This window comes from Acipenser ruthenus, unplaced genomic scaffold, assembly GCF_902713425.1.
Source record: "Acipenser ruthenus unplaced genomic scaffold, fAciRut3.2 maternal haplotype, whole genome shotgun sequence".
NCBI classification, from domain to species: domain Eukaryota; kingdom Metazoa; phylum Chordata; class Actinopteri; order Acipenseriformes; family Acipenseridae; genus Acipenser; species Acipenser ruthenus.
Genome location: NW_026707951.1, coordinates 1 through 11,573, shown reverse-complemented (window position 1 = coordinate 11,573; position 11,573 = coordinate 1). Strand labels below are relative to the sequence as shown.

At 34.0% G+C, this 11,573-nt stretch overlaps 1 protein-coding gene across 1 annotated transcript; it reads left to right on the top strand.

The window, feature by feature from the left end:
• Positions 1-1,450: 1,450 nt before the first annotated feature.
• LOC131728552 (thrombospondin type-1 domain-containing protein 7A-like) lies at positions 1,451-11,563 on the top strand (the record flags this gene model as incomplete). Its single annotated transcript, XM_059019566.1, has 6 exons — positions 1,451-1,676; positions 3,287-3,521; positions 6,753-6,868; positions 7,900-8,032; positions 8,318-8,421; positions 11,405-11,563. Coding segments are annotated over exons 1-6 (973 nt in total), but the record flags the coding sequence as incomplete, so codon positions are not given.
• Between the last annotated feature and the right edge of the window lie 10 nt (positions 11,564-11,573).

Here is an 11,573-nt window from a genome sequence, read left to right as displayed (position 1 = left end):
ACATGCAATACATAATTGCCCCAGTGTAAATTTAATTGTTCTACGAGGCTAAGTATGCTTTTGGTAGTTATGTTTATGTTAAATCATGTACCTCAAGATAAATAAGGTTCTACAAGCAGTACTTTCAGACTCTAAGATCAGTGAGTCACCACTGTTTTTTCCAAGGTCATAAATGAAGCATGGGTTCAGGTTACTAAGTCTGTTTTAAGTGTGTCTTCATCTTATATTCCAGGAAAAGTTGGCAGTCATTACCGTATAAAGTATCTAATACTATATGAACTTTTCCTTGTTTCTCATCAGTCATACTGTCTTTCTTCTAATTGGCTCACAATTGATTTTTTTACATATTTGCCAGAATTCTTTTCCCACACAAACTGTAGCAGTACTACTTAGATTTAGACTTCAGAGATGATTTATCTTTGGTATCAAGGCACAGTGATTTCCATGTGACTGTGCCTATCTATTTTTTTACAAAAAAGTTTGTTTTTTTGATTGTTTAACTTGTTTTGAATGTCACTAGTTTAGATAATGAACAGAACAGGGCCTGTTCACAAAGAGTTAACTTACTGACCTATTTCGGTCATGTGACGTTTTAGTTCCCTGTTGAATACAGACAAACTCTTTGAGTTGTCTGCATATCTGGTAAACATTTACATTCTATGATTCCCTCAGTAAAGCTTAATTACAGATGTCCAGTTTTACTTCCACATTGTTCGAACCTTGCTACATTAATGATACAGACCATATGATTTGAGTTTCTTCACATGAAAGATCAAGTTACAGATACAGGCTTCATATATATATATATATATATATATATATATATATATATATATATATATGGCTATACAGTCTTTACAGTGACTACTTATTCATGTGACACTGGGGAATGCTTTGTTGTTCAAGGATAAAATGCAACATACTGGCACTTCTAGTTTTTGATATACCAGTATATTTTCTTGGCCAGTTTTTGTAATCAGATATAATAAACTATGGATGAATACAGAGCTATTCATATTAAACTGGCAAATGTACAGGTGTACATCATTAATGTTGTTTACATTAGTCAGAATTTGACATAGATACATTTGAACAAAAAGATTATATAATTCTAATTAATGCATAAGGACAAGTGTGATGGCTGATAACACAATTATTGTAAATACTTGACAAATGCATTGGACAAAATAATACAATTTTTTTTTCCAAGAAACTGTTTGATACTTATTATAATTGTGATTATTTGAGCAATCTTTATGTATATCTGTCAGTCTGTCTATTTAAGCATAGAATTTGACATTTTTAATGTGATATGTACAATACAATAGGATCTGTCTTCAGTAATTTGTTTCTGCATGGAATGTGTTTACCTTGGTTTTTCATTAACTGGCTCTAATTTGCCTTTCTGCCCATCTGGGCAGGATTGTTGACATTTCCTGCTTATTCAGCAATGATGGACTGTTTTGTGGCTCTTTCATCCCCAGGAGAGGAGGTAGACAGACAGCTGTGTGGGGATGCCATCTATCCCACTCCTATTGTCTGTGAAGTCCCATGCCTAAAGGACTGTGTGCTCAGCACATGGTCAAAATGGTCCTCATGCTCTCACACCTGCTCAGGAAAAACCACTGAAGGGAAACAGACGCGGGCACGCTCTATTTTGGCATATGCAGGTGAAGGTAAATATAATCTATTTCCCCAGATATTTCATTAAGTCTATATCATGTACTGTGTGCAACACCATTCTAGTCATTGTTATCAAGGTTCACCAACCCTTATATTACAATGCTATCCTGTAACAACAGTACTTGGGTACTTAACATAAACAGTGGTGAAAGGGTCATTTGATCTGGGCTCAAAGGTTAAATAACTGACAGCTCATTATGTATACAGTTTTATATTTATAATTGATTATTCAATGAGATATTAGTCGTAGTGGTAGTATTGCTATTGTTAATAAGAAGAAGTAGTTACATAAACATGAACTCCTTTTTGCCTTTTGCCTTGATTTCATTCAGTAATAGCCAAGCCTTTTATTTCCAGTTTCAAATCCCAAATGACTGTGCTTTAGTATAAAATGCAGGTAGAATTTCTATGTCAAGGCTTAATTATAATACGCACCTCAAAACCTTGATTCCACGAGCATGGTAGCCAAAAAAAAAAAAAAACTAAAAACAGACACGCACTTAAAGGAACTCATTACTCTCTCACATAATATATAGATGATTCCTGTTAGAATGGCTACTAATCAGATATCAGCACACATTGAATGGTTGTTCAGTTTTCTACCTTTTTTATGTAGTAAGAGGCATTTGTCTTGTGCAGTTATTATCTGAGCAACATCTTAGACCTTAATGGTGTATATTCACCATTATAGAAAACAGCCATCTGTACTTAAAATTGTGTTTGAAGTTGACTTTTTTTAACCATTCAATGGTGAATGGTGAGTCACTGTTCTTGGCAATATCTGCCAAATAACACCTCTGTTGTTATAAAAAGAAAAAGAGCTGTGTTCTTTCATTTATTAATCCATAAAGGTGATTTTAAGTGCTCTGCTTGTCTGCAATATTGTTTGTTTTTTATGTGGCATGCACAAGTACATACTGTATATTAAATGTCATATTTTAAATGTATACATAATGCATTTTTCTGATATGAATATTTCTCAATATATTTACTTAATATTTTAAAAGCATATATTTTAACATATATAAACATATATTTATCATATATCTCATGTATTTTTCATATCTAGAAAAGGGGCCAATTTTGGTGTATTAAAAATGTATAAAATATCTTGATCATATATTTTTATTATATTCTATTTAATTCAAGAATGATGTTGGGAAAATATAAGTATCATACAATTTCTTATAATATATTAAAAATATGTTTTTGTTCCATGTGGGCAGTTTATTATTTAGTGGACACATACAGTACCAGTGTTAAATTTAAAGGATTACGTTTAAAGGATTTCTGACCTTTCATTATATTGACTCCCATGAAAAACCATAAGCAGAGGCAGCATGGTAATATAATACATTACTCTCAGATGAGTGGGTTTCACTGTTCAATTCCAGACATTTTAAGATCATTTCAGTTATACAGTATTTTCTTCAGTATTACTTTCTGTAATCTGCACCCCCTCCATAAAATGGTCTTACCCTAGCAGAACATTTTACCATCCCCAAATATTCAGATACATTGACTATAATTGTTTCTACCTGTTCAAACTCACGTATTGCTTAAAATCTATTCTTTTGACATGTCTGTTGTCTAATTGTTTTAGGGGGAGTTCAGTGCCCGAATAGCAGCGCTCTGCAGGAAGTCCGCAGCTGTAATGACCACCCCTGCACTGTCTATCACTGGCAAACTGGGACCTGGGGCCAGTGCATAGAGGACCCATCAGTATCAACTATTAATTCTAGCACCAGCTGGAGCGGTGAGCCCACCTGCTCAGTCGGAATGCAGACAAGGAAGGTCATCTGTGTGAGGGTCAACGTGGGACAGGTGCCACCAAAGAAGTAAGAGATAAGGCTCGTTACAAAGAAATTACATTTTCACTGTCCACATCCTTATCTTTTTGTTTCCTTCCTTTTATTTAATATTTCTAAGAAAAAGACAGACGACAGGAAAAATGTGTTTCATACATCTCTCCTCTCTCACAACAGTTGGAAAGATCAATGGGGATTTAGTTTTTTTTTTTTTTTTTAATGGGACTGAAATGGGTATATTGATTGGACAAAAGCTACTGATACTTAATACAAAAGAGATAAATAGTTTCATATTTTACATTTGAGGTTATAAAATATTGAAACATCTTGGGAAGACCATTGTGGTGTATTGCTGGTGTATTGTACACACACAAAGTAACACTAATAAATTAACTGAGTTAACTGGACAAATGTTTCTGCTAGTGCCTTGATCAGTGTGTCAATACAACAGTACACACTCAACCTCACCAAGATCACTGTCTGTCTGTCCCTTTCAATGTAAAGTCAAATTGAAGATCTTCTGTTGTGGCCTGCCTTCTACTGACCATTATACTCCCTTTGAAGGTCCTAATAGAGGGATTCCACTGTATTTAGCACTGACAAGAAGTATCTTCTATTGCCTTTTCCTTATAAGAAGTAGAGTCTAGTTTGTCATTTCCAGACAAATACATTGAAGTCATGAGCTAACATAACTGCATCAACATAAGTGTAACAGATTACACCCGCCCTTGATGCTTCAGTGGATCATTTTTATAAAGTACTGTACTGGTATTCAGTTATGTCTGGATAAAAGCATAATCACAGAATAAACAAAATGAAACATAATTAGCGGATTTAATGGTTTGAAAAAAAAGAAGTACAGAACTGAATTAATCTTTAACGGGTGATAAATGCCAACCTAATAAGAGAATTCTTTGATTTCTGCGTGTGCGGTGTGTTTTCTGCTCTGTAAATTAATTCAATGTATCTGTTTTGCATTTAAAATGTAATGCAATTTTGGTCCATGAGCATTTGGATAATGACATTCATTAACATAACATGGGGTATCATTATGAAAACAATAAAAGTTAAATTATATCACTAAGCTAAATAGGCTTCTAAAAATTAATTTATTTTTAAATAATTTTGAACATATTTCAATTGACTATAAGCAAAATAACAAAGAGGATCGTTGCGTGTATACTAAATGTACTCATGTTCTTAATCATATGGACAGATGTATTTTGCTGGTGTCATCTCTGTTTGTTATTATTAGGTTTGTTTATTGATTTCTTTTGTGAGAAAGAGGCTACATAAATATATGTAATTTTATGTCTGAAGGTTGGGTAAACGAATTCAAAGTGTTACTGACACTTATTGTAGATAATTAGTTATTATATCAAAATTCCTTTTAGTGCCATACATTTTTTTTAAAGATAGTCAGACAAAATCTTTTGAGAAAGCAGGATTCATATGATTTAGTACTGTTTAGAAACCTTATCCACCAAGCAGAAGCTCCACTGCCAGGCTCCCCAACATGGTAGATGGTCACAAAACATTCAGATAGACAGTTTATCTTTTAAAAAAAAAGTGAGACGGAAGGAAAGCAATACTTAAAAGGGTAAATAAATCTATAAATTAGAGATTTAAAGTGTTTAAAACAACAGTAAAGGCGATGTTTACCAGTTTCTAATTGCAATGAAACATGTTTTACTTTTGAATCATGTTTCTATTGCTTACATATGCAGTGTTATTTTTGGTTATGTTGGTAGCAAATATGGATTTGCATTATACAGATCATTTTCACTATTTTCAAAGTTAATTGAGTTAGTCTATGCTGAACCAATCATGTTTAGGAATTCCAATACTCTCTGCTGATCAATAAGCCAGTTTATTTGTTTAACACATATTTTCAATTTGTATCCTTACTTCATTGTTTGTATAGTTACTTAATATTCCCCACACGTTTACAAGATGAGACTGACTATATTCTGATTTACTTAAGTAACACTAGTGTGTATTCATAAAGTAGGATATAATAGGCTATACCAGCTTGGATACTGGATTTCAAAGTAGAGTGCGTTGTTATTATGGTATTTTCTGCTGTGCAAAGAGCAAGTAAGCAGCTTCTCCCTAATGTTTAACTGTCGGAAATTTAATACATAGTAGTAGACCTACTATTGATACTCAGAACTACTGTGGTAAAATGTATTTTGACAGTGGAGTCGCAAAGTCAAACTTAAAACACAATAAAAAAAAGCCAAAGGATTTTGTGTCTCTGCAAGAGATTTGCCACTGGTAATGGTATTAAAAAAATAAATCTGTTTTCATAGGTCTCACTTTATAGCAGTGCAGTGCCATCATCCAGGCCAGCATTTAAATACCCCTGAGGCTCTCGCTCAACTTCAGAGCATTACAATTGACACTGATGATCTGAGCCATCCGGGCAATGGGATGAGAAATACAATCTCTACCCAGCACTTTATGGACATCACTGAAAACCCCTGTGGATATGCCAAAAGATCAGATTACTAGACCTCATTCAGCTGAACAATTTGCCATATTTCTCTTGATCCACTGGAATTCAACAACAGACATGTATTTAAAAAACAGTCAAAAATTAAACAAAAGCAGTGCACATAAACAAGTAGGTCAGAACCAGACTCAGATTCTTCTGATAAAAAGGATTATCGCTGTGTGATATAAAGAACTGAAATGACACTATTGGGCTTATCTGGCTCTGTGAAAGGCCTCATCACCTTGTATCACTTCACTTTGATCTGACCTTGAGGAAGTCAATTGTGTGTCTGAAATCATGGGATTAATGTTTTATTGAGTATCATATGGACCCTGGATATCTTGAGATGATTATTTTTCCAGCATTGACCTGGCCTCTATTTAATTGTGCTCCTCTCTAGAAGAAGATAACATGCATAATGATATACTGTACAGTACAGTAAGATAAGTGTGTACATTGAAACCTTGATTATGCAAACTTTGTTTTTTTACGAAACAGCTCTAGGTGTATTCTAATTATTTTTGGAGGTTTCTTGATTGGGAATATCATGTTAACAGTTAATTTGATTATGGTTTGTATCAATGGGCACAGCGCTTTAACTACTGTGATTTATTTAGAAGTGTGTTTTGATTCAGTATGTTTTTTAAAATTATTTTTGAACTATAGAAATGTAGTTTTTTTAAATGGTCTTCAAAAGTTTGAAAAACAAATATTATGAACGCAACATACAGAATGAAGTTTACCAGATGGGCTTATTATTTTAGGTGCCCTGAGAGTCTTCGGCCTGATACAGTGAGGCCTTGTCTGTTGCCATGCAAGAAGGATTGTATTGTAACACCTTATAGTGACTGGACTCCCTGCCCATCGTCATGTCAAGAAGGTAATGCCATTCTTCAGCCCCGTACAATGTGGGCCCATTCCATTTGCTGTTCCAAATACTGTAGGGCCTCAACTTACCAAACCCTTTAGGGATGTTTAAAAGCACAATGTTTTTTGTAAAGTAATAAGTAAATGGTAAGTAATAGATATGAAATAAATACAGTGCTGCCGTATTGTGTCATCCTTATTTTGGTCAGAATACAAGCAGCAGCCTGTGCCAAAGCCCAGATAAATATGTTTAAAGCCATTTGTTACAGAATGCAAATTATAGATTCACACAATGTAAAACGCATAACTTAAAAACCAGAGTATCCATTCTTTTTACAAAAAAAAAACATTGTAAAATCATGATATTCAGTTTCTTTTATGACATTGTCAGCTCATTTATGCAAATGTGTCTCAGTAATTTCCAAGAACAAAGTCATAAAATACCAGCTAGGCAACAGATGCTGTAAACAATCTCTGAAGAAGAAATTCCCTAATTTGCACAAATAGCATAAATCTAGGTAATTGCAGTATTCAACAGCACTGTCTTGATTTTTTTTGTTTTCTTAAGCATTTATGATGTTCCTAAAATATATTTGCCTACGAATACCAATACACATATTTGTAGAAACTGCACTTGAAAAGTAATGGTTATTTATGGTCAACAGGCTCGACTAAGACAATAGTATGTATTTCACATTTGACTGTAACGTGGACTTAAACAACAACATCTGTCTACCTTGCTGTTTCGACCATGCTATCTGAAGAAGGAGGAAGCCAAAACATTGTAGCTAATTATTAAAGTTTTCAGTTTGTCAATTACTTTTTTTCTTCTTCATTAAGTATTGGATCCTGTTCTCCTGAGATATAGAGAGGTGTTTTTGAATTCTCAGTTCTTGCTCTCTCTCTCTCTCTCTCTCTCTCTCTCTCTCTCTCTCTCTCTCTCTCTCTCTCTCTCTCTCTCTCTCTCTCTCTCTCTATATATATATATATATATATATATATATATATATATATATATCATGAATATATGTATTAATCTTATAGGGGATCGTTCAATAAAGAAACAGTCTCGTAATCGTGTCATCATCCAGCTGCCAGCAAATGGTGGCCAGGATTGTCCTGAAGTACTGTATGAGGAGAAGGAATGTGAGACCTCATCCGTGTGCCCTGGTTTCAGGTAAGTCCTCTCAACTAACACACAAAAATACATGTTGCAGTCTTTCTGATTAAGCAATTGTTTTATTGCCATTACCAAGTTGTAACAATAAAAAACACTTTTGAAGAATCCACTCATAATACCACTTTTCATGGCTATCGGATGGTAGTCCAAGATCAGTGTGAATCAGATCTACTGTGTGTAACCAGCTGTCAAAGCAATGGCGGCTTGTTAAGAGTCAGCTTCTGCCATCTTGCATCACAGGTTTTGAGTGAAATCTATTTTTTTATGTAACCTCCTTTGTAGATGGAAGACCCATAAATGGCGTCGCTGTCAGTTAGTGCCATGGTATGTACGTCAAGACAGTCCTGGAACTCATGAGACATGTGGCCCAGGACTACAAACAAGAGGTATGCTCATCCAATGTCTCATACAACACACTCCATTGTACAGAACATTGCTCTCAATCCAAAGAAATGAATAGATGTATGTAATCTTCACAAAATGGGATTAAAAAAACAATTAAATAGAGCTCTTGTTTACTTGACAGAAATAATTGGGGTGTGGGCTTCAATCCTATATCTCTAGCCGTGGTTGTATCTTTTTAAAACTTTAATAATTATATTTTTTAACTCTACTGAATAAATAACAGATGGACCACAGTTTGCCTAATGACAAATATTGAAATAAATAATGCAATTAAAATTTCCAGATCATTAAAATTGCAAATGTCACAACATAAAATACAGTTTTCAGGGCCTCTCTCAACATATTATACTTTCCTCTATCACTAAAGATATTTAGTTGGAGTGCTTAATTAAAATCCTTTTGAGAAGAATTCTCAATGTAGTTTTGTTAAACTAATGTCGCACCAGTAGACTATTGGAAAGGTATGAATGAAACAAACAAAAAAAAATACATTCATTTTTAATAACCTTGGAGTGGCGCATCTAAAACATGCACTTAGTGTGCTTTCCGCTGGTGTGATGGTTACATATTTTACAGAACCCTGCTAGCCAAAGAACCACTGGTTAAATTAAACTGCTCAATTAATCAATAATTTATTAAGTCCTTTTAAGTTAATCCCTATGAAGGTGAGACACAATGCTGCAGTAAGAAAAGAAGTGAAAGCTCTGGTACATTAAGTATTATCACTTTACAGGAAACATGGACATTATTTAAAAAAATAATGTTTAATGTGTTAAATACAATATTTTCCAATTTTCTATTTTTAGAACTAAGGGGCCGGATCAAATCAAACCCTGATCGCTCTTGCGAAAGAGTTTCCATATCACATTTTCTTTATCAATCAATCTTTATTTTATATAGCGCATTTCATAGTGGACCACCATCACAAAGCGCTTTACAAGATGCAGTAACAACAAGAAAATCCATAATACTTTAAATACAGAGAAATGCATAATGCATGATATACAGTAAAAAAAAAAACAATGCATAATACATTAAATACAGTGGAAAGTGCATAATGCATGATAGTAGCATAATACAAAACCGAAACCAAAACTAGCCATTTCCAATCCACAAAAGGGGCAGAGAGAAGTTTTGCAGGAGTAGGAGGGACTGCCGAAAGCAACATGAAAACAGCTGTTGACCAATCCCCAGCCGGTATTTAAAAAATCGGTGTTGTACTACTGTTTCGTTTGAATATCAGTGAATGCTATTACATACAACTACTACAAGTACCGGTAGTAAAAATAATAAAAATATGTTTATTAATACTACTACTACTAATAATAATAATAATAATAATAATAATAATAATAATAATAATAATAATAATAATAATTGGACACGAGTTTGAAAGAAAACACACACACACACACACACACACACACACACACACACTTGGCAATTACTTCGTTTCCACGATATCTGCAGCATCGTGCTGCATTGTGCACTGTGCCTTTAAGAAATGAATAATTTGAACAGAAGTAGGTGACGTCACAGATGACGTGTGAGTATGTCCATGGACTTCAAAATAAAAATGTACTGTAGTCGTAACTTACTACAAAGATAAGAAATACAAGAAGATGTATATAAAAAGCTTTACCATCACTGAAAGAGACACTGCTCCACGCAAACCTCTCCGTGAGTAGAAAAGAGTGTATTGTTTTTACGTATTAAATAAATAATACGTATTGCTTTATTAAACACTTAACTTGGACTGGTGCAAAAAAAAGTAGTAAAGAAGAAAATGGTCTTGTGTGTGTTTCGTTTAAGGGTGCAAGAAACACAACATATATTATGATAATAGGCATAATAAATTATTCAGTGTTGTGTGCAGGTGTTCGATATATGAGGTCAGTGGAGCATCTTGAGGCATGTACTGTTTTTTTTTTTTTTTTTGCAATTATCAGGATGTTTAGTGTATATATATATTTTTTACTATTTGCTTAATACGCTATAGCTTTCCAGTGATGTACTGGATGGTTTTATTATTCCAAGACTCCTGCTGTTTTAACTAATAGCACAACAACAAACTATTAAATGTATCACAATTATTTTTAAAGTTTACTTTAGGCATATATGGTAATTTAAATTCTCAGATCCCTGTTTCTCTTCTGCACTAAAATTAGTGAAAAGACCAGTCCATGGAAATGTAAAGTTTGTTACATTGGATTATCATTAGTCCAATATTGATCACTTATTAATGGATTAAACATAACATTTTCATGGAATGGCCCTCTAACTAATTTTAATTCTAGGTAACCATGGGAGACGCACTGTAAATGAGCATTGTCAATGTTTGATTGAGCATTATATTCCTGGACTTCTTGCTTTGGAAGCTATACCATAGCCATGATTATACCTTAGCCTGATGTTGACTCATGCGTTGGCATTTTTTCAGGCTACAAAGTAATGAACACTTGCCAGTATAATTATTATTATTATTATTATTATTATTTATTTCTTAGCAGACGCCCTTATCCAGGGCGACTTACAATCGTAAGCAAATACATTTCAAGTGTTACAATACAAGTAATACAATAAGAGCAAGATTCTGACTTGAGTAAAATGATAAAGTAATATAAAGTTGCTTCTGTCTTCTCTGCAAATACACTGTATCTACTATATTGTAGCTCTCTCAGCATAGAGAACCAGGTTAGATCCTCTCAATGGGCTACCTATTTTGTGTTAAGGACACTGATATTCCATTCTAGTGAATCTGTAAAACTCTATGCTAAAACCAGTACATTTAGGCCCATTGAATAGACCGGGCTACACATCAAGACAGTGTGCAAATATGGGGGTGATTCCACCCATTAGAAGATGCCATACCCCTTCAGAATAGATAAACAAAATGGATTACATGCATGTTGTTCTTTTTTTAATATTGTGTGAACAATGACTGTCATATTTGATTGTCTGCAGCAATATCCTGTCGCAAGCAAGATGGTGGACAAGCTGACATTGGCGAGTGCTTGAAGAATTGCAGATTTATGCCTCCTATTACTCAACCATGCCAACTGCCTTGCCAGAATGACTGCCAGTTAACCAACTGGTCTAAGTTCTCTTCTTGTAGTGCAGACTGTGCAGGAGT